Source organism: Artemia sp. Qi Xiang Cuo, chromosome 12, assembly GCF_049724085.1.
Source record: "Artemia sp. Qi Xiang Cuo chromosome 12, ASM4972408v1, whole genome shotgun sequence".
Taxonomy (NCBI): Eukaryota; Metazoa; Arthropoda; class Branchiopoda; order Anostraca; family Artemiidae; genus Artemia; species Artemia sp. Qi Xiang Cuo.
Window position 1 is genome coordinate 16,661,370 of NC_142805.1, and position 23,975 is coordinate 16,685,344.

The 23,975-nt window shown below is 33.5% G+C and overlaps 1 protein-coding gene across 5 annotated transcripts in view; it reads right to left on the reverse strand.

The window, feature by feature from the left end:
- Positions 1 to 4,429: 4,429 nt before the first annotated feature.
- The window catches only part of LOC148945837 (E3 ubiquitin-protein ligase NRDP1-like), a 198,427-nt gene continuing 178,881 nt past the window's right edge, over positions 4,430 to 23,975 (reverse strand). For 3 of the 5 annotated variants that reach the window (XM_089098095.1, XM_089098094.1, XM_089098092.1), the window contains exons 6-8: positions 13,163 to 13,269; positions 10,182 to 10,513; positions 5,510 to 5,648 (exon numbers count right to left, since the gene is read on the reverse strand). In XM_089098095.1, the coding sequence (XP_088954221.1) occupies positions 13,268 to 13,269 (2 nt within the window). In that variant the 3' untranslated portion in view covers positions 5,510 to 5,648; positions 10,182 to 10,513; positions 13,163 to 13,267. Of the gene's footprint in view, positions 5,664 to 9,272; positions 9,444 to 10,181; positions 10,514 to 13,162; positions 13,270 to 23,975 lie in introns of those variants that run through there. The other 2 variants (XM_089098091.1, XM_089098093.1) reach the window with 2 other exon arrangements.

The window sequence follows — 23,975 nt, forward strand, 5'->3', positions numbered from 1 at the left end:
GTGATTGGAAGGCGACTAACACCCCTTCCACGCTCACCATTTCCCCAAACACATCCAATAAAAATTTTGAGATAGCCATTTTTTTTTCAACGTAGTTAAAGATCTGTAAACTATGACTTTGAGGTGGACACTCCTCCCACAGCCCTCAGGGCAAGGGGTGTCACTTATGCCCTGGGGGCATATAAGGTTTTTATTGAAAGTGTTGTCGTAGAAATTTCAAAAAGGGCTCATTCGAATGGAAATTCAAAGTGCTAGTGCCCTTTTTAATAGTCGAAAGTGATTGGAGGGCAACTAACCCCCCTCTCATGCCCACCATTTCCCTAAACTCATCTAATCTAAATTTTGAGATAGACATTTTGTTCAATGTAGTTGAAACTTCTGGAAATTAGGTCTTCGAGGATGAAAACCCCCCCACATCCCTCAGGGCAAGGGTTGTAAGTTATGCCCTTGGTGCATATAAGGTTTTTTATAGAAAACGTTGTCGTAAAAACTTCGAAATGGGCTCAATCGATTGGAAATTGAAATGGCTAGTGCCCATTTTAATACTTGAAAGTGATTGGAAGACAACTAACCCCCCCCCCCTCTCGCGCCAGGCATTTCCCCAAATACATGCAATAAAAATTTCGAGATAGCCATTTTGTTCAACGTAGTTGAAAGTTTTGGAAACTCCGTCTTTGAAGATGATGACCCCCTCAGAGCCCTCTGGGCAAGGGTTGTAAGTTATGCTATGGGGGCATATAAGGTTTTTATAGAAAAAGTGGTCATATGAACTTCGGAGGGGGCTCATTGGATTTTTAATCAGACGCTCTAGTATTCTTTTTAAGAGTCAAAGTGATCGGAGGGCAGCTACCCCCCCCACACACACAAACAAATAAACATGTCTTATTGTCCCAAAATGTATCTAATAGAAATTTTCAGATAGCTATTTTATTCAAAATAGTCTAAATATCATATAGCAAGACTTTTGGGGTTGAAACAAACCCCAGAGATTTGGGGCAAGGGTTGTATATTATGCCCAGGGGGTATTTAAGGTTTTTTATGGAAGGGATGGTAGTTTAACTTTAGAAGAGGCTCAGTCTTTCTCCCTGAACAAGACCATGTTAATATAAAACGAACAGAAACTAATATCAGTAGAATTCTAAATCCCATGATTTCTAAGAGCCAGAATATAATTTGTACTTTACTGAAAAAATTCTTTTAAATGTTTTCACTTTTATAACTTCAAGAAATCAGAAATTAATTAAGATTTTAAGGAATAAATATCAGCATATGTATATTAAACTGACAATGCACATTTTTTTCAGTAAATTTATTTGAATTTTTTTATGCTTCCATATACATATGCTTATACTTATAATATATACTATATACATATACTTCCATGACTCACGACCATACTGATAAGTTAGCGAAAAAAATTATAACCTTTCGAAAGTTTTGAAACAAAACATTCAAAGAAAAGTAAAAAGCTCCATTAAGCCAAATATGAGCAGAAACTAAGTCAAACAATCTTCCAAGTGTAAATATAAGTGTAAAACTACCACAAATCACTGTCAATAAATAAATGAAAATCAAAACGAACAGAAATTACAATAAATAGCCAAGTCAAACTCAAAACGAGCAAAAATTAACACGAGTAGGGCTGATAACCCCTAGCCTTCTCAAGACAAGAACATAACTTGCGCTTTACTGAAAACAAAATACGTTTTAAGAGTTTTCACTTTTTTACTTTCATAAATCAAAAATTATCAAAACTTTAAGGAATAAATATACACATATGTCAATTAAACTGACAATCCACGGTCATTTTTTTTTTCAGTAAGGCGCAAATTATGATTTATCAGCTTAATTTTTGCTCGGTTTGTGTTTGACTCAGCTATTTACTGTAATTTCTGTTTGTTTTGAGTTAATTTATTTATTGAAAGTGATTTGTGGTAATTTTATGCTTGGAGGATTATTTGACTTTGTTTCAGCTCACATTTGGCTTAATAGAGCTCTTTGCTTTTCTTTGAAAAACTTGTTTTGTGGATAAAAGATTTATATTAATTTTGTCATAAAACAAAATTTTGGAAATCTTCCATTGAGTATGATTTTTTCTACTCTTTCATATGATCTATGTGAGGACCCTATATGGCAAGGGGTATTCAAGGGGAGGCCACATCTCTGTTGATATTATTTTTACTAAATATGAATAAGTTCTACAGTCTCCCCTTAGCTTTACCTAAATTGGCTGGGGTTTATCACATCTCCCTCTTTGTCTCCTTTTTCAAATTTAAAGCATTCTTTCTCAATCACTTATGGCTCTTACCACCCTCTTATTTCCTTTGGCATATGGTTGAATACCAAAGACCGGTCCAATATTTATAATACACAAAATCATGAAGAAAAATTACAAATTTTCATAAAAGTTAAGTGGTAAATACATGATATCTTTTCCTGAAAAGAAGTGCTCTTTTGCTTCTTTTTTGTTGTTGTAGTGTTCCGTCATTTTCTTTTTGTATGAAGACTGGTTTTCGATAAATAATAGTAAAAATAACAACAATAATAGATTTATCTAGTATACTAAACCCTTTGCAAAATCTCTTCTAGCTACTGAATCAAACGGTTGCTCATAATTCATAAGACTGAGTACTAAAGGGGTCGTGAATACACTCAAAAATATGGCTAAGCTGGAGGTTTGAGCTGAGTTGAAGTATTGGTACTATGAAAGTGACAAAAAATAAGCAAACTAATATTTAAACTTCTATGTTATGTAGAAGTTTTACAAAAAATAAGAGATAAGAAACTTAAGTTCTGCAGGTATAGAACAGAGTAGAGGTTACTCTGCAACAATTTGATCTTCCAAGTGCTTACAAGTTCGCCTTTTTTTTTAACCCTCTTTCTTAGATGAGGAACAAACATTAAACAGTCTTTAAAATTATTTTTTGTGAATGAGTTCCTTGGACCAAGGACTTACAGCTTTAAGATTCAAATTAATTAAGGAAAATAAGTTTTTGGGGCCTCTTAGCCCCTCCCCCTTCCCACAGAAAAAGGTTGATTAATCTTTTTGACCAAGAAATTATGCCTAAGAGTTTTACACCATTGGAATACCAAGATCAAACTTGCAACTGCTTTTTTACACTATAATAAATATCTGTAAAGAATCTAAGTTCACATAATTTACAGCCCAAACCCCAGGGCCTTTGGGAATTATAGTATAATATCCTTGAATGCATACTCAATTGTATTTTCTATCATTCTGAACAAAAGGACAACCTTGCAATGTTGAACAGATGTCCTAAGAGGTTACAGAGACCGGATGTCAAACAAGGTTCAAGAACGGGGAATGGTTACTCTCCTATTACTTTTGAATTTTAAAAGACACTCAACTCTCAATTTCTGATCAAAATAGCACACTCCAAATTTGATCTGACAACGAGGGGAGGGATTGAAACTATTCTCTCATATATCGTATTCTACACGAAATAAATTCCGTTTGTTTTAGGGCTTGAATTTGTTCTTTAATTTTATGTGACAATACCTGTTACTGTTTGTTTAATTGCAGAAAAGGTGGTCATTTTTTTTCTAGTTGTATTATCAACTATGACCTTCTAGGGATTGCTAGCTAGGCAAAGGTATACAAATTTGCTAAAGGTATTGTCTGGAAACGACTCTTTTAAGTTCTGATTTAAGAGAAAGAACAAGGGTAAACCGAAAGATCATGTATATCCAGTCATTGAAGCAACGAAGGGAGATTCACTAATGACCCGTCCCTATTAAACTATTACTCAAAGCCTCACTTACATTGTGAACGAATGGTAAAGATTTCAATGTTTCTGAGCAAAATTATCACCAAAGAGGTGACTAAGAGCAAACAATTTTAGAAAGAATGCTGCTTTGTACGGCATTATTTGGCTTAAAAATACTTTTTGTTATTGTAAAAAAAACTTAAATATTTAATATTTATACTTATCACACAAATCTTCAAGCACTATCTGTATGCTACTCTCACTATATCCAGGAGCAAGACATTAAACAAACCCTGCAATATAAGTTAATAAAAACAAATTAAGTTTTACGCAACTCTGTTAAGCAGCCCCTGGATAAGATTGTCAATAAGGCTTTTTCATAACAAATTTATCAAATTACGAAGCAAACTCGGGCAGCCCTTTCCTTAAAATATTTGCTCATGCGTACATAAAACAGAATATTAACCTCTAAAATTTTTACCAAATCAAGGCAGGTTTTAGACGATTAGCAAAAACACACCCCTAAGTTTTCCCAGTGTATTCAAACATATTAAAAAAAAAAAAAAAAAAAAAAAAAAAAAAAAAAAAAAAAAAAAAAAAAAAGCTCCCAAATTATGTAGCATAAAGTTTATACTTTTATTCAACTAACAATAGAAAGCATGCTGTTAAATAAAAGGCAAAAAGAAAAACACTATTAATAATACACTTATCAAAGATATATTTGCTGTCAAAACGTCTTCCGTTAAAACAAAATTACATGAAACAGGAAGTTTTTCTCTAGCACGAATTCTTTGATAAATTTGAACATGATCATTTAAACAAACATACAAAACATTTACACACTGACAAATACAAAGGCTTTTCCATCAGTATGACTCCTTTGATGAGATGATAACCCAGAATTTGAAGCAAAATGTTTCTCACATATCTCATATTCGAAAGGTTGAGTTCTTTGATGAAGAGATAAATATGAAAAGATAAAATTGAAAGGTTTTTCCCCCTTTCTTTTGTGTTGATGTAAATGTGAACTTAATATAAAACATTTCTTACATACATCACATTCGAAAGGCTTTTCTCCGGTATGAGTTCTCTGGTGATTAGATAAACTGTAACTAGAAGTAAAACATTCCTTGCATATACCACATTCAAAAGGTTTTTCTCAAGTATGACTTCTTTGATGAATAGATAATTTGGAACTTGAAGTGAAACATTTCTTACAAATATCACATTCATAAGGTTTTTCGCCAGTATGAGTTCTCTGATGGCGAGATAAATTGGTACTTGCAGTAAAACGTTTCTCACATACATCACATTTGAAAGGTTTTTCTCCAGTATGAGTTCTTTGATGAAGAAATAGGTCGGCGTTTCGGTAGAAGGTTTTCTCACACACATTACATTCAAAGGGTCTTTCTCCGGTATGAGTTCTTTGATGATTAGATAAACTTGAACTTGTAGCAAAACGTTTCTTACAAATTTTACACTCGAAAGATCTTTTTCCAGTATGAGTTTTTTTATGATAAGATAAGCCGCTACGCGCGGTAAAACATTTTTTACATATAGCACATATGAAAGGTTTCTCTCCTGTATGAGTTCGTTGGTGATTAAATAGGTGGGTTTCTTCGCGGAAGGTTTTCTCACATACACTACATTCAAAAGGTTTCTCTCCAGTATGAGTTCTTTGATGACGAGATAAATCGGCACTTTTAGTAAAATGTTTCTTACATATATCACATTCGAAAGGTCTTATTCCAGTATGAAAAACCTCCTGTTTTGCCACATCAGTTACAGAAAATACATAAATGTGATTTGGCGACTCATTTTGACAATTCAAATCTATTTCGTTTTTTAGACATATTCTCGTAAGACCTGGCATGCTATCTAATCCACATTCTTGTTCCCTGATATCCACACCGGAGGATGCTGCAACAGGGAGAACTATAATAATAAAAATTCACTCAAAATAAATCCCTAAGACTTGGATTTTTGTAGCCCATTTTTATTTTGTAAACACCTCAGCTTTTATAGTTTATAATCTAACACAGTTAGTCTATTATAAATTTAGCTTTAATAACTCTTACCTCAGTCTTTAATTTATAAAAGCCAATTTGAGGCCTTATTATTATAATAGTTATAATTATTTATTCCTTCTTTTTTTTGATAATTCAGTATTCTGGCTATGTATAACTATTTAAGTATGGCTTTGTCTAAAAAAAAAAAAAAAAAATCTCTATACTGTAAGATCCATGTAGTATGTTAACCCCTTAGTTTAACGTAATTTTTTAAAATACATTAATTATATTTATCTGTATATTTTTTTTTAAATTTTAGTTATAAAACATAACACTTTTAATAATTCGACAAAAAATTTACCTGAAATATTTCTTTAACATACCCTTCCACCACAGCCGTGGACGGCCTATTTTCCGTTTAGCCCTAGACAGTTGGCCAAACAGGGAAATCTTTGGCAATGTGTTTGGCAATGCATTTACAGAACATACCTTGACCAATTCATCCTTTCTCTCATTATAGCCCTAGATGGCGGTATTAAACCACATTTTTCACATAGCCTAGTTTGAAATACGATCAGTCCGTCGGGTACCCAATGAAATCCGTAGGCAATTTCTCTAGAAAATCCAGAAGATCTCCCTTCGTTTTTTAGAGTCCCCATGCTTCACAATCTTATTTGACCACTGCTATTCTCGTACAGTAATCCCTTTAATGCATTTGTCTTGTATCAAACAGTTCGTGGTAGCGAAATGTATAGTAAGAGTGACTCGTCTCAATAGTAACCGAAACTCTAAAAAAACGAATTTTAATATCAATAGATATATCAAAAGAATCGGATTTTTATGCTGATTTTAGATATATAAGTTTCATCAAATTTACTCATATATATCAAAAGTTACGAGCCTGAGAATATTTGCCTTATTTTCCAAAAAGGGAAAAACACCCCTAAGAGTCATAGAATCTTAATGAAAACCACATCATCAGATTCAGCGTATCAGAGAACCTTACTGTAGCGGTTTCAAGCTCCTATCCGCAAAAATGTGGAATTTTGTATTTTTTGCCAGAAGAAACATCACAGGTGCGTATTTATTTGCCTTTTTTTCCCAAGGTACCAGACAAGGACAAGACCTTCGCTAAATATCTTCCATTAGCTGAATCAAACGCTTGCTTATAATCCATAAAACGGACGACATAAGGTGTTTATTGCTAAACTGCATTCTGTTGTTTCAGCATTGGTAATTTTAGGTCAATCCAGTCCAGGCACGTCTTTAGGATCCAGTACTTGGGAGGAGGCCAAAACCCCAATATCTGGCCTTGAATGGCCTCTATACGGCTTTTATATACGGCCTTTAAAGGCCGTATATAAAAACATGACACTTGGCTCTGCCATTAGCTGAATCAAACGCTTGCTCATAATCTATAACATGGACGACTTGAGGTGTTTGTTGCTAAACTGCATTCTGTTGTTTCAGCATTGGTAATTTTAGGTCAATCCAGTCCAGGCACGTCTTTAGGATCCAGTACTTGGGAGGAGGCCAAAACTCCAATATTTGGCCTTTAATGGCCTCTATACGGCTTTTATATACGGCCTTTAAAGGCCGTATATAAAAAACATGACACTTGGCTCTGCCTTTAGCTGAATCAAACGCTTGCTCATAATCTATAACATGGACGACTTGAGGTGTTTGTTGCTAAACTGCATTCTGTTGTTTCAGCATTGGTAATTTTAGGTCAATCCAGTCCAGGCACGTCTTTAGGATCCAGTACTTGGGAGGAGGCCAAAACTCCAATATCTGGCCTTGAATGGCCTCTATACGGCTTTTATATACGGCCTTTAAAGGCCGTATATAAAAAACATGACACTTGGCTCTGCCATTAGCTGAATCAAACGCTTGCTCATAATCTATAACATGGACGACTTGAGGTGTTTGTTGCTAAACTGCATTCTGTTGTTTCAGCATTGGTAATTTTAGGTCAATCCAGTCCAGGCACGTCTTTAGGATCCAGTACTTGGGAGGAGGCCAAAACTCCAATATTTGGCCTTGAATGGCCTCTATACGGCCTTTAAAGGCCGTATATATAAAAACATGACACTTGGTTCTGCCAGGGGATGTGCAAGTTCTACTCAAAAATTTACTCAAACATGTCTTCTAACTTAAATATATTTATATTTAATTTATATTTATATCTATAAATTCATATTTATATATTTATATTTAATTTATATTTATATAACTTAAATATATAAGCATCCTCTTTAGCATTCATATCTGATTACAGAACAAAAGCATCCTTTACTGTGTATGAATAATGTCTCTTTGATATGTTTTAGGATTTATCAACTAAGTAATAGTAGAAGACTACCAGAAAGGGTCGTTTTGACCCTCTATCACCTCAGCATAAAAATTAAAAAGATGTCCTTTACAGAGACTGATCCTTTGTCCATCAAAGTTTTTTTTATCATACAAAAGTAGACAACGCTTTAACAAATAAATAAATGGTCAAAATAACTATCATTTGAGATGACTTCAGGCTCATATTAAAAAGAAAAGAAATAATAAATACCATCTTGCAATATTCGCTACTCAACACATAAACAAGGTGAAATATTATTTTTTATGTAATTATATTTTGTCAATCAACTATTTTTGGAGTAAGAATTAAGGAGAAAAAATAAGGCATAATACAATGCCAGGGTAATGATACAGCGTCTTTAGGTGTCAGCTGATGTTTATTTGCAGACAAGGGCGAATCTCCAGCATTTTTATTGGGGGGGGGCAAGAAAGGTCCATATCAGGATATTTAAAGGGCATGGGATGTATAATAACTTTTTCTTCACATTATAGGGGGGGGGGGCAACTGGCCCTCCTTGCCACCCCCAAACGACGCCCCTGTTTGCAGATAGAAAGCTGACCCATGTAAACAGCCAACAAGTTAGAAAATAAAATAAAAATTTTGAAAGATTACTGTTGTTAAAAGATTTTAAAAGAAACAGACGTTCATGCGTTAAATGTTTAAACCGTTTGCATTCATTCATAAAAAGGGAGGATTATTTTCCAAGACTACTAGAAACGTTCCTAGGACATTGTATCTCCCCCCCTCAACTATTTTCCAGGTATTTTCTATGACTAGCAAATTTACCTTTCATTTTCCAGTTTTCCAGCACCTGTGAGAACCCTGAAGGATACGTAAAGCCAAAGCTTTGCACAAGAAACCAAAAAAACTGTCTCATATTTAAAAAATTGTAAAAGAGTTCTAATGAGTTCCAAAAGCCATAAAAAGAAATTTCCAAAATAAATTAAATTTGTCGATTTATTCAGGGGTTTAATTGGGACAGAAAATCTGATGTCATAATAATTAGAACCTTCCAGGACTATTATTTATTAAATATTTCTTTCAAAATCCAAACAGTGCACTTAGCTTCAACAAACACCTATTTTTCAAGTCCCGTGACAGTTTCTAAGAAAGCATAAGACAGACTTTCTCAGTTTAGACACACATCAAATACAGAGAAAGATCATGATATGTGAAGCATACCTTTATCTCCGTCAGTGTTCAACTCCAGTTTAACAAGGTCAGCTTTATGTTTACAAGCTCCAGAGATTCCAGGAGGAACATCGAAAAAATTCATTTCATTTTTTATTAAAAACATAGGATGAGTACTTCCAAAAGTATCTTTATCATCATTTGAGGATGTATCTTCAGCTTCTACAAAATTAATATAAAAATCACACAGAAAACTCACAACACAACAAGTTGATTAGGCATAAAACATTTAGAATGCCACACAATTTTTGTATGGTAGTATGTAGAGGATAAAAGGTAAATTGATCCTCCAAGCATCTAGACATTTTGTAAATATATACAAAGTTGAAGAGTAAAGGGTTTCAAAAACAAAAAATATTATGAAGATAATGGCAAATAATCGTGAGTTCTGTCAAATACAGTCTTCATCAAAACTGAACCAATATAGCTAGTAAAGAGCCAACCACCTATAGTAACAGAGAGCTTAAGACTTGTTTTAAAGAAAAACTGTCTCGTCAGAAAACATGGCATTTAAATCTGATTATTGACTCACCGATCTTGTAACTATGCTGATTGGCAGGAATGTTTGACTATTATCTTGAAATGTGTTAGTATTAAAAGTTTATAAGGAATATGAATTTATGGGAATTTGAAAATAAGCTTGTAAGCCCTCTATGTCAGCACTCAATGGGAATCAAAGGAGCACTATTGGAATCACAATTATCACAAAAAGCGCCCCAGTAACATCTATTTGGTTGAAAAATCTTAATTAAATTTTTAAAATCTTATAGTCTTTAATATCAGATCCTTTAGGATGGTTAAAACAAAATACATAGTTTGAAAAAAATAGCAAAATGACAAAAAAAAAAAAAAAACATTCCTAAAAAGGTTTTGAAACAAATAATTTGTTGAAAAGCTTACTGCTAAATTTGAATTCAGCACTATATTGCTCACTAGTTTCGTCCAAAACTGTCTCTTTTTTACCATTGGATGTTCCTTCGATGTTTCCTTGACAAAATTCAATGCCATGCAAAAAAATTCCGCTTGATCATTGTTCAGATTTCCGCTTGATTATTGTTCAGATTTCCGCTTGATCCGCTTGATCATTGTTCAGATTTCCGCTTGATCATTGTTCAGATTTCCGCTTGATCATTGTTCAGATTTTGGGACTATGAGTTATAACAATTTGTCAAACTTAGCAGCATACTAATTTTCAAGATTCAAACAGATTTTTGAGAGTTTTTGAGAAGAACCTGCCAAAGGATTAACATTAAATAGAAATAAAACTTCACAATTGAAGTCATCTTTCTCAAAAACCATGTACCAGAGATTTGCAGTTCCCTCCCACTTTTAACAATATTTTTTTTTTCTTGCTGACTATTTCCTTTCGTGGCAATTTATAAGCTCTGGCTCTCAGAAAAAGGTTATGTTCAATTTAGAAGTAGTCTCTTCTTTAAAGAGTTGGAATTCTTTAATGGACTCCTTGAACAGTTTACCGAATAAACGTCTTACTTGATATGTCCTCTTTTACATCTTATGATTGACCTATAGCTGGAACCAAGTAAAGAGTAAATCTCAGCAAATAGTGTGCAAAAGTTTTAAAGTCCATTTTCTTCAAAATTGTCCAGTGAAAACCCTTTTTCTGTGCACGCTGATTCAGAAATCTCAAATATCATTTATTTTAAATGGAATTGAAGCTTGCAATTAACTAAATAATTTTTAAAACTTTAAAAAAACAGGCTGAAGTAAAACCCTTCTAATTTTATATCAAAATTAAAAGCACACTGTTGGAAATGCTCCCATAAACAATTCTAAAGGGGTGACTTGGAAGCCTCACTTTCAATAAAAAGAAAAATGAAATTTATTCAAGGTTAGCAGAAATGTATGTCCTGTTTTTTTTTTCAGAGACGATTTTTTTTAACACCGTGGATTTGAAATATTTGGAAAAAAAATGATTTGAAGAGAAATGGCTAGCTGAAGTAACCCTTTTAAGTAATATTAAATAAAAAAACAAACAAATTTTTTCAACCGAAAATAAGGAGCAACACTAAAACATAAAATGAACAGAAATTATTACAAATACGAGGAGGCTTCCCCCCTCGCTCTTTACGCTAAAGTTCGAATTTTGTTCCAATTCTTTAAGAAGGACCCCTGAATCACAAAAGCCGTTTAATTAGAATAAAAAGTTCTTTTGAAAGCACTAAAAACTTTAGCGTTGAGGTCTAGGCATTGACGAGGGGGCGAACCCCCTCATATACGTAATAATTTCTGTTCGTTTTAAGTTTTAACGTTGCTCCTTACTTTCAGTTGAAAAAAAATTGATTTTTAAAAATTTAATTTCTGATCATTTTTTTAATGCAGGGAAATCCAGCACGCCCTTCACGGAAAATTTCCTTCCCCCCAAAAATTTATCCATGGAAATATCCTCCCACGCATTAAAAATCAATAACTTGCAGCCCTTCCCTTGATGACTGTGGGGGATTAAGTCATCCTCAAAGACATAGTTATTTGAGATAGTTATTTCGACTATGCTGAACAAAATTGAACAAAATCGGGTGACTTTGGGAAAAATGAGCATGGGAGGGGGCATAGTTGTACTCCAATTTTTTGTTCACCTATAAAGGGGACTAAAACTTTTAATTTCCACTCAAATGACACCTCTCGCGACATTCTTGGACTACTGGGTTGGTACGATCACCCCTGGAAAATAACAAAACGAATAAACACACATCCGTGATCTTTCTTCTGGCAAAAAATACAAAATTCCACATTTTTGCAGATTGGAGCTTGAAACCTCTATAGTAGGGTTATCTGACACGCTACATCTAACTGTGTGATTTTCGGTAAGATTGTATGACTTTTATGGGATGTTTCCCTCTTTTTCAGAAATAAGGCAAATTTTTTAGCTTCGTAACTTTTGATGGGTAAGACCGAGTTGATAATACTTATATATTTGAAATCAGCATAAAAATTTGATTTTTTTGATGTATCATATTTGTATCAATATTCCGTTTTTAGAGTTTCGGTTACTAATGAGCCGGGTCGCTCCTTCCTTAGTTTGTTACCACGAACTATTTGAAAAGAAACTGTGGCACACCAAATTTCCATTTTCCGCCACAAAAATATTTTTTTTTTTTTTTAAAAAAATAGCTATAAGGTTGGGAAGTCCTAAGATATCTAATCCATTATTAAAGAAACCATGCATAAAGAAATAGGGGGATCGGGTTGAGTCTTTCACTATTGTTTATTTTATCAGAAAAAAGTAATTTTAAAAACAAAAGTATATAATGTTTTTAAACTGGAACAATCTATTCTTGAACAGAAGAGAGTTTGCCCCCCCCCCTCCAACCATCTCCCAATAAAACGAAGCATAAGCTTTATTAAGAGTGTAATTAATATTTACAATAACATAATATTTAAGAATAAAGAGTGAGGAAGCATGAGGAAGGGATGACTTTTGATAGCAAAAATCTTTATAAAGAAGAAATAAGAAAGATTTGACAAAAAGCCGAGGTGCTAGACATACATTAAAAAACAATTACGCTTCTTTTAATTGCTTCTGAAATATGTGCTGCTTCTCAACACCCCACTTTTCCTGTTAAAGTAAATAAAACCATTTAAAAATCTAAGGTTTAAAAAGGGTTTTTGTACTTAATTTGATGGTAATCATTTATCAAATTGCACAAAGGTAATGAAAACACTTGATTTTCAAGATTTTAATTTGCGAAATGTCTTTGCGATTTTTTTTAATTAATAATAGTTAGGGTTTATACCTTGTTTAATTTATTTTTCGAGGTAAAGTACAAGAAATAAGTGGGGAATGGTAACAACTGCGCCAACTGTCAAGCTAAAGAAGTAAAAATAAACAGAAAATTGGCTAAACCACCCATAATAGCAATTACCTTGCTTAGCAGCAGTGATGTCCAACAGCATGGGTGTTTCCATGTTTCCCCAATTGATTCAAATACGCAGTCAGTGTCTTTTGACTGTTCAAGGTAGTTAGAAATCTCTAAAATCCAAATAATAGATGAATTATAATATGGTATTATATGATGTAATTATATGTTAGGGTATTTACATTAATTATGTGGTAAATATTTAAAAGGTGTCATAGTTTCAAAAGAAGATGAAGGAGTACAAAACCTAGAAGATAGTTAGAAGAGACAAGCACAAAAAGGGTAGAAATGCCAGCATTAAAAACCAATTTATTGACAATCGGATTCTTATAGTGACCAACTGTAATTAAAATTGCTGTATTGTTAATTTATTTGATTTATTTCAATCCAAGAACAATTTATTGTAAACATTAAGTTATTCGAAAATTTTTACAACTTTCAAATGAAATACTTAAAGGGGAAACAACAATTTTTGAACAGATCTCGTAATAGCACTTACTTTTTACAACAAATTTCATTTATTACAACACTTCATTCATCTGGCTGATCCTACTGGGCTAATGTGTTTTTTTTGCTTTAACACTAAGAAGCATTTTAAAATACAAAGCTTAAAGTTCATTACAAAGTCTTCATCATACTCGCCGAATATCTTATGAGCATATATACCTATGAAAACATATAAACATATTATAACAAATCCAAACGTTCAACTAATCGATTTTTGTTTGCTTCTATGGTATGATGAATGCACAAATTTAAAAGTGAAAACACATCAATTTTTTTCCAAATTTGTCTTCCAGAGCTCCATTTTCCTTATGAATGTTTTCACACTAAATTTTAAATCAATAGATGCATTTTTGGCCCTTACATCAATTTCATAAAAATACTTAATTTTCCTAAGCTTTGCACCATAAGTGTCAGTCTAATAATCAAATTAATATATATATATATATATATATATATATATATATATATATATATATATATATATATATATATATATATATATATATATATATATATATATATATATATATATATATATATATATATATATATATATATATATATATATATATATATATATATATATATATATATATATATATATATACCCTCCCAAGAAGTTCTAATTTCCCTTAAATCTTTCTTTACAAAGATCCTCCCACCCCATTCGGGCGATATGCTTTTCGTTTGGGCCTAGACAGTTACCAGACAAGAATGATCCTAAGCAATCTCTCATCCTTTATCCACAGGATGTGTGGATAAAGGATGAAAGATTTTTTTGAGGGAAGGTTATAAAAAAAGCTCATCAAAAATTTGTTTATATTCATTTTTTTTTACATTTTTACAAGTCAGACAACGATTTAGGGGGAGGGGGGATTCGGATACTTCATAATACCTACGAATATATATAAAGGTATACATGAGCATAAAGTACTGTAGACGCAATTTAATAAATTTAATATCTTAGGAACCAAACCTAATAGGAAACGAAGGATTGGACCAGTCGTATTCCAAATCAAGAATGCACACCCAAAGTTAAAAATATTTGCTTTTAAAAATGAAGTTCTTGAAACTTAATTGTTAATAAGTGTTTATTTATCGTTTAATCAAGTTAAGGTTAATAAACTGGACACTCATGGCAATGACGCTGTAATTACTATTTATTTACTCTTCTTCTATGCATCACAGGTTAAATATGTAAATTTTTTTCAGAGTCAAATTCACCCTCTTGGATGAACAATTTACCATAGGCAACCACAGCTCAGAACCAAAATTAAAAAATGTGTTTTCAAAGTCTGGCCCTAACATATCTCAGATGTGTCGAATGTTTTTTTTTTTTTGTAAGTTATTTGAGTTGCTAACATGCGATGAAATTCGGTCAAAATGTTACGTTCCTTCGGGGCAATTTTGCTTTCAGAAGGGACTAGGGTGTGGTCTGCCCTGTCAGCTCTAAGTACTATACTTTTGGATGCTGATGCAGCTAGTGAATCTCTAGTTCTTGGTAGCCACGATGTGCACCGTGCATTTGATTCGCTCGTCCACGAATATATTTTGTATTCGGCATATAAGAGGGGGGGTTAACCTTTTAGTGATAGGAGCGTATATCGGGATTTATATGGTAATTTCGTGGTCCGTATTTATATTCCTGGTGTGAGTGATATTTATGTTGTCTTACCGGTTTATAGGGAAAGGGGACAGAGATCTATTGTTTCCCCTGATTTTTTCAATAATGCAATAATAGAGCCAAAATCGCAAATTGAATGTTCATGCATAGTTCACGGTTTGAATATAAGTCTAGTTTGTTATGCTGATGATGTATTTATGCCTTGTCGGACCATTGCGCGCCTCGAGGAGAATTTTAAAATGTTAAATGATTAACATTGGAAAAATGGTCTTAGTTTCAATGCAACTAAGTCTGAGATTGTTCTTTTTAATTGGAAAAATTTGACTTATGTATCTATTAGACTTGGTGATATTAAACTGTTATCTCTGAATTCTATTCTCTTACTAATATGAACTACATTGAAAATCCGTCCTTATGTTATTTCTGGTTGCTATGAGCGGTTGTTAGGGCCTCTTGGTTATTTTTAGTCTACCATATTTGGAGTCCTGTTTACCTGTAAATATATGTATTGATCGTAATATACCGTGATGGTCTGGAAGGTGTCCAATTGTCTCCAAAAATATGGGTGTTTACTTGAAATGTCATACTCCCTCACTACTCATCTCTTTGGGTTCCAGAAAATACAGTCCACTTTCCTGCAAGTGGAAAAAGGAATCTTTGTCTTAAAAGACAGTGGTTGATTCGTTTCCCTTGGCTGGTATATTCTCAAATTGATGGTGCTTTTTGTAAATATGATGATTTATTCTCTAAAGAATATGTAGGCACTGTATACAAATCAGATACCATGGCTTAACAACACCAACAAAAGTGAGTTTGTTCACTCTGCCTGGAGCCATTGATCTTTTTGCAGTCACTATCAGTCCTGTCGTGCTAAAAAGCCGTTTATCTGGGGCACATGAGACCGGTACAGCCAGAACTTGACGAGCGTAAACTGCCACTCGCGGGATCTGATACTAGTATTGGACCTTGGGGTCCCACAGAATGCCGCAAATGGGCTTCTTCTTTGTATCTGCTGAATTAAGTTGTTTTATAAGGGAGAACAAACCTGCACCTTCACCATAGGGCTCCTGCGCCCTACACTACAGGAGGAACTAAACTGCACCTTTACCCTCTTTTCTCATCAACACGAAATAACCCTCCGAAATTCTTTTCTGAAAGAAGTGGTCAAGTTATAACGTTTCATGTCAAAGTTTAAGGCTGCTTCAACTTCAGTGTGCTCTGCTAACTGTGCAAAAAAAAAAAAATGTAATTCGTTTCTATAGATATATTTCTATACTAGCTCTAGATAATCTACCAAGTGGGAAACTACCGCAAATCAGCATCGATAAATAAATGGAACCCAAAACGAACAAAAATAACAATAAATAACTGAGTCAAACTCAAAACGAGCAGAAATTAACATACGTTGGGCTCAAAACCCCTATGCCTTCCCAAGGCCAGAACATAATTTTCACTTTACTGAAAAAATATAAATGTTTTTACTTTTATAACTTTAATAAATCAAATAATATTAACAGTTTGATTACTAAATATCACTATATGTATATTAAACTGACAATGCATATTCATTTGTATTTTTGTCAGTAAAGTACAAATTATGTTCTGGCCTTGGGAAAACATAGGGATTTTGATCCCAACTTATGTTAGTTTCTGCTCGTTTTGAGTTTGACTCGGTTATTTATTGTAATTTCTGTTCATTTTGGGTGTCATTTATTTATCGATGCTGATTTGTGGTAGTTTCACGTTTGGTAGATTATTTGATTTAAATTTTGCTCATTTTTGGTTTAATGGGGTCCTTTACTTTTCTTTGAAAAACTTATTTTTTGGAAACAATTTTTTTAATTAATTTCTGTTCCTTTCATATTGACATAGTCTTTTCAGGGAAAAAGCAAATCATACTTTAAATCTTTTTGTTTTTTTTAAGAATTTATAGTTTGGCCTGCTATTTGTATGCTGGAAAACAATTTTCAGCAAAATTTAACAACATAGACCCTCATAAAAATCTGGACACAAATAATAGTGTTTAATTTAGTTTCATACCTCCTCTAGTTGACCTGAAATAGAAAACTTGATAAACATTCGCAAAAAAATTCATTTACTTTCTTTGATAACTTGGATACCCCTACGCTATTTTGATTTGGTCAAATTTTAAGAGCAGAAGAAGCCCTGAAAGTTTGAACATAATACCCTCAGTCGTTCTTGGGATACTGCTGAGATGCCTTATTGGGAATTAGCATAAACACAGTGCATTTTGATTTAATATTAATCTAGTTGACCTGAAATAGAAAACTTGATAACATTCGCAAAAAAAAATTTTTTACTTTCTTTGATAACTTGGATACACTTATGCTATTTTGATTTGGTCAAATTTTAAGAGCAGAAGAAGCCCTGAGAGTTTGAACATAATACCCTCAGTCATTCTTGGGATACTGCTGGGATACCTTATTGGGAATTAGCATAAACACAGTGCATTTTGATTTAATCATAAGGCAACATTTACTTTTTAACATAAAGGCAAATGGGAGGGTGGGCGTGGGGGGGGGATTAGTTTCCCTCCAATCACTTTTGACTATTAAAAAGGACATCGGCCCTTTCTATTTTCAATCGAATGAGCCCTTTTCGAAGTTCCTGCAACAACTCCTTCGATACGAAGTGCCCTGGTCTACACAACAACAAAAGCAAAAAATAATACATTATACCCATATCGATCTCTACTATAAAAATGTCAAGCCTTCCAATCACTTTCGATTATTAAAAAGGGCACTAGGCTTTTCGATTTCCAAACTAATGATCCCTTTTTGAGTTTCTACGACAAAGCTTTCTATAAACACCATATATGTCCCCAGAACATAAATTACAACCTTTACCCTAAGGGCTGTGAGGGTGGTTGTCATCCTCTAAGACCTAATTTCCAGAACTTTCAACTACGTTAAACAAAATGGCTATCTCAAAATTTTGATTGTATGTGTTTCGGGAAATCGTGGGTGTGGAAAAGGTGTTAGGTGCCTTCCAATCATTTTCGACTATTAAAAAGGGCACAAGCCACTCCAATCTCTAATTAAATGAGCCCTTTTCAAAGGTTTTTACGACAACTTCTTCGATATGAAGTGCCCTGGTCTAAAGGAAAAAATAATAAATAATACATTGTGCCAACATCGTTCTTATATACCTCCAGGGCATAACTACAAAACCCTTGCCCTAAGGGTTGTTGGGGAGTAACCTCCTCAAAAAACGTATATTCTCTCTGGAAATCAGTTACTTTGAACAAAATGGCTATCTCAAAATTTTTATTGGATGTGTTTGGGGAAACGGTGGGTGTGGAAGGGGTGTTAGCTGCTTTCCAATCACTTTCGACTATTAAAAAGGGTACTAGTTATTCCAATTTCCAATCAAATGAGCCCTTTTTGAAATTTCTACGACAACTCCTTTGATACGAATTGCCCTGGTATGAAAAAAAAAATACATTGTGCCAACATTGGTCGTTACTTAGACAGCTCGATTGCGCTGCCTCTGACAACATCCTGAATTGCCTAATGCTCTTTTACCTACCTCTTTCATCTGAAAAATCAGAAAGAAAAATGAACAGAATTTTAAAGTGGAAGGTAAAATTTTTGTTTCAAGAAAAATTTCTTCTTCTTCCTAAAAACCAATATACATGGCGAGCCCAAGATGACAGTATTTATTTTTAAGAAACAGATTAGCCGGGATGACGGTTGAAGCCCGGAGGTCGATAACCAAAGGAGAAAAAAAAGCTGCGGCGTATTAGTGACGCTGCCGCCAATAGAATCAGCGGCGGCGTCAGTGCGCTGATACAAGCTCGGCGGCGCTCCGCCAACATTTCGGCGCGGCTGCGGGGTCTAGACCATGGGCTAACATCAATAAATGATGAAGAGCCTTCTTTAAATGAAGGTAATTTTCGTGCACTCTTAAGAGTGAGACTCAAGTGCGGATATCAATATTTAGTAAGCCACATAGAAAATGCTAACTTGAATGCATTGTACATGAGTCCTAAAGTTCAAAATGAATTGATAAATATATGCAAAGAATAAATCTAGAAAGTAATTTAGAAAATGTTAATAATACTTTTCTAGAGGCATTTTCAGTTCTAGAGGACGGAACTGCTGGTATCACTAGTCATGAGCAAGTCCCAATTTGTGTAAGGTACACTAAATCAGAAAGACCTAATTTTTTTATTTGCAAGGAACATTTTTTATGTTTTGTTAAAGCTGACAACACGACGGGGGAGGCACTGGCAAACACAATTCTTTCAACTCTAAAAGACTTAGGAGTGGAGATGACAAACACGATAGGTCAAGGGTACAATGGAGCCTTTGTCTTGAAAGGCCCATTCAAAGGAGTCCAGGCAATAGTTAAAAAAATGTTTCCCTCAGGCACTATATGTCCATTGTAATTCCCATTCTCTGAATTTGGCATTATGCCACTCCTGCAATGTCCTATTTGCTAGAAACTGTATTGGAACTGTAAAAGCTGTCACAAACTTTTTAAAAGCATCTCCAAAGACGACAGCTGTATTGCAATCCTTCATTAAATTGAACTTTCCTATTTCTAAATGGGAAAATATAACAGCCATGTGCAAAACTAGATGGGTGGAAAATCACAGCACTTTGCTAAAGTTTAAAGATACCTTTAAGGCTATTATTAAAACTCTAGAAAGTCTTAGTGAAAGTCCGGATATTGAGACATCTTCTGTAGCATTGTTGTTCTTAAAGTCCATGCTTGCTAGTGAATTTGTAGTGTGCTTTTGTTTATTGACTAACATATTCTCAGCCACAATATCTGTCTACAAAGTGCTTCAGTCCCCTTGTTTTGACCTAAGGTCTGCAGTTGACCAAATTGAAAATATTGCTGGCCACTTTGAAAACATCCGAAGTCCAATCGATGTCGAGTTTTCCAAGATTTTCAAAACAGCACAAACCTTAATGAGTGATGTTGGTGAAGAAATCCATTTACCAAGACTCGCTCCTCGCTTACGCCATAGCCCGATCCTAGACCATCTTATAGATCAGCTGAAATGCAGATTCAGCAACCACAAAGACCTTCTAGGGACACTTCAGTGCTTTATACCAACCCCATTCAACATAGATGTTGAATCTTTGAAACTGTATGAAAATATGGTTGATCTAGAGCTATTATCTCGGGAGTACTTGTTTTGGAAATTATTTCGGGAAAAGAAATGGAACAGGACAAGCCTTGTTGTGCCATTGAGGCCTTAAGTGAATGTAATAGGAAACTTTTCCCTAACCTATTCAAGCTACTAAAAATCCAACTGATAACCCCATATGTATCCCTCTCCAACTGATAACCCCATATGTATCCCTAGATAACGCATTTCTTTGTTGTTTTATATCTCGTGATGCATCATGAATTGGTTTTTGCATTTTTTACCCGGGGAAAGTCTTAGACTGAAGTGATAGCAATATCTTTGGTTTAATTAAAAATATGATTTAAGAATGTGAATAACCATGGAAGGAACTCTTCCACAGCACTTTCAACTTCCAAATTCACGACTAATAAAATCTGACTAGCTGTTTGACTGCAACAATCCTTGCATTGGACTGTTCTCGGTATATTGTTACCAGTGTTTTGAATTTTCAAATTACACTACTGAATGATAAATTCCACATTAAAACAGTAATTAATGGTGATTAGCACAGACAAACATCACAATACCCCAACTTTGTCATAATGATTTAGAATCATTTGACACAGAAAGCAGGCTACCTATAGCTTGCTGCAATTGATTTTGTTGCTTACAGCCAATGAAAACCATTGTTTTTTTGATAGTTTGATTTTTTTCAGGATTTCATATTTTTAAAAGGTGACCAAATACTGCTTTTCTGACAATGCATCCCCTGCTCCTCTGATGGTCCTAGATATAATCTTGATAGTATAGGCATATTTCTTTATTAATTGAATCTTGTGAAATATCATTGTTTCTGTCTTTAAGCGGTTTCTGATAAGTCTTGACTTGATTAAATTTAGTTTTGGCTAGTAAAATTCTAGTTTAGGGGCTTTACACTTGAATTTTTGGTTTTTGAAAATGCAATTCCTATCATTTCAACAAAACTTTAAGCCATTTCAAAAGGTGTTTTTCTACACTTATGAAACAAATTTATAGACCTTTAATACCTTATAAAATTGTGTTTGAGCAAAGGTATGAGGCCCAAATTGATTCCTTGAACTTCAGCAGAAGATCTATTTTGTAAGGTTTCAGTTTTATACAAAAGACCGGCTAAAGGTTATCAAAGCCTATGCCTATTGCCTAGGTAGGCACTTCAAAACATCTTCCAAGGAGATCACAAAGGCCCTGGATTTAATCCTGAAAGTTTAATTTACCTTACTCAACTAGGCTACTTACCAAGAACGCAAAAAGCCCCTTAACTAGACTTTAACCACATAACCACCCTTCAAAACTGGATAACTCTGCTTAGTTTTGACTTGGAACACCATCTCTTGAAGCCATCGTTATATTTTGACAAGGCAAAACATGGACACTATATCCAATACACCCAGATAAGAAAAGAATACTCAATTCTATCAGTTTTCTGTTTTTGACACAAAATGAGCTCCCAACAATTTTTTAGTTACGTAATGTTCAAATAGTCACTACTTGGTTATTTTTTGGCAAAAAAATTGGGATCAGCAACAATGCATCAAGATACATCTGATTTTCTCTAAAATGTAGCCATATTGGCTTTTATGTGATAAAATTAAGTTAAATGGCAGCTAATATTATATTGACAAAACTATGTTCCAATAGTCAAAAATTCTTTTCTGACATAGTGGAATACCAGACCAACTAATAATGTTCCTTCAGCCAAATTCAAATGTAGATATTGGCTTTTATTATGAGATTCATTTCTTTTAAGAGTATTTTGTGGTAACCTTGTGGAAATTTTTGACAGACAGCAACAGGCCCTATCAAAATATAGGCGAATCTGCCAAAACTTCACTGAACATGTACAACAGATGATAAACAACTGGTGTCAAAATTCAAGGGTCCTCTGACAAAAACATAGTTGTCAAATTTATGGGTACTTTATCAACAACAAGAGATTTTAATGATTATTATTTGTTTTTTTCATATTTCACATGAAAAAACATTTAAAAAAGTTGTTTTTTTAATCTTAGCTTTACTGACTTGATGCTAGCTTTTCCCATCATTTCAGAAAGTGCCACTTGACCTCATGCCAAGTTCATATTTTTAAGCATTTGACTTGGTTGATCACAACACCCTAATTCATTTATCACTGAATAAATTAAAACTAGACCCTATCATAATAAATTATATACATGATTTCTTTCAAATAGATCCCTAGCTGTAAAATTACAGAGTATTCTCTTTGGACCCATCCCTAATTAGTATGAAATTTCTGAAGGAACCGTGCTAGGACCACTCTTAAATGCAGTACTGATTGATGACATTAGTAAGATTCCCTCAAAGCTGTTAATATTTATATTACCTGCTAATCCTTAAAATATGTCATAGAACTATCAAAAATGACCACATTAAAATCCTACCATGTTTTGGACAAAGCTAAGAATTTACATACGAAAGTAAATTGCACTAAGTCAAACTAAATGACAATAAACTTGTAAAAATTCCTGAATTCCACTCCCATTTTCTTAGACCCTATCCCACCAAAAATACTAACAAAACATGTTAAACTCCTTGGAGTCACAAACTTCAAATAACCTTAAGTAGGACATGCATATTTTAAGGAGATTCATATTTAGGTAAAAATGCTTCATTTTAAAAGATCAGAGTTTTGTACCTTTTTCTGATAAAAACTTCAAATTTCTAATCAAACAGTTATATTTTTAGATGTTTTTCATACATACTGAAACCCTTTTCAAACAAAAAGTCTTTAAATTAAGCCTTCCAGGGTGTAAAAAGCGTTTTTTTTTTTTTTACGAAAAATGTAAAATAATTGGTACCTTTACCCTAATTTTAAATTTTTAGTTGATAATATAATTTAGATTGGATGGTATAAATCTCTTGGTGCCTTATTTTATGCTCTTTCATAAGTCAGTAATTGCTTCTGGGGGAAATTACTTGTTCAGCCCTCAAAGGGCTAAAAACAGCCCATAGAAACAAAAAGTTGGAATAAGTGTTTCTAAGAAAAACTGGCTAGTGAAAAAATATTGCTGTTTGTAGCTTATTAAAGAACGGTAATTACTATTTTCCTTAATCTTATTATTAAAATGTTATTTTGGAAACAAATTTGCAAGAATTTTAAAAAAGAGCCCCAAACACTTCAAAGATGACATCAAAGCAAAATTGAACTCATTCTTGTGGGATTTCTAGCTTTTTTTATTTCTGCAAATTTGTTTTCATAATGTCATTTTATTATGAAAACTAATGAAAATAATAATTACTATTCCTGGGTTGTCTCAAATGGCAATTTTTCTCACTGAAGCACATTTTGATACTTTTGATGACTATAAGCTGTTTTGAGCCCATTAAGGGCTTGGTAAAATTTTAGTTTAGCTATTTTTTGCTATCTTGGACAGGGGTTACAAAAATATAACTTTCAGGGATAGGTCTAAAGACTAAAGTATGTCCTGGGAAGGTATTTTGAAGTACCTACCTCCACTCATTCTCTCTCTAGATGGCCCTGACCTTTGATGACCTTTAAAAACCTTTCTGCTATAAAAGTGAAACCT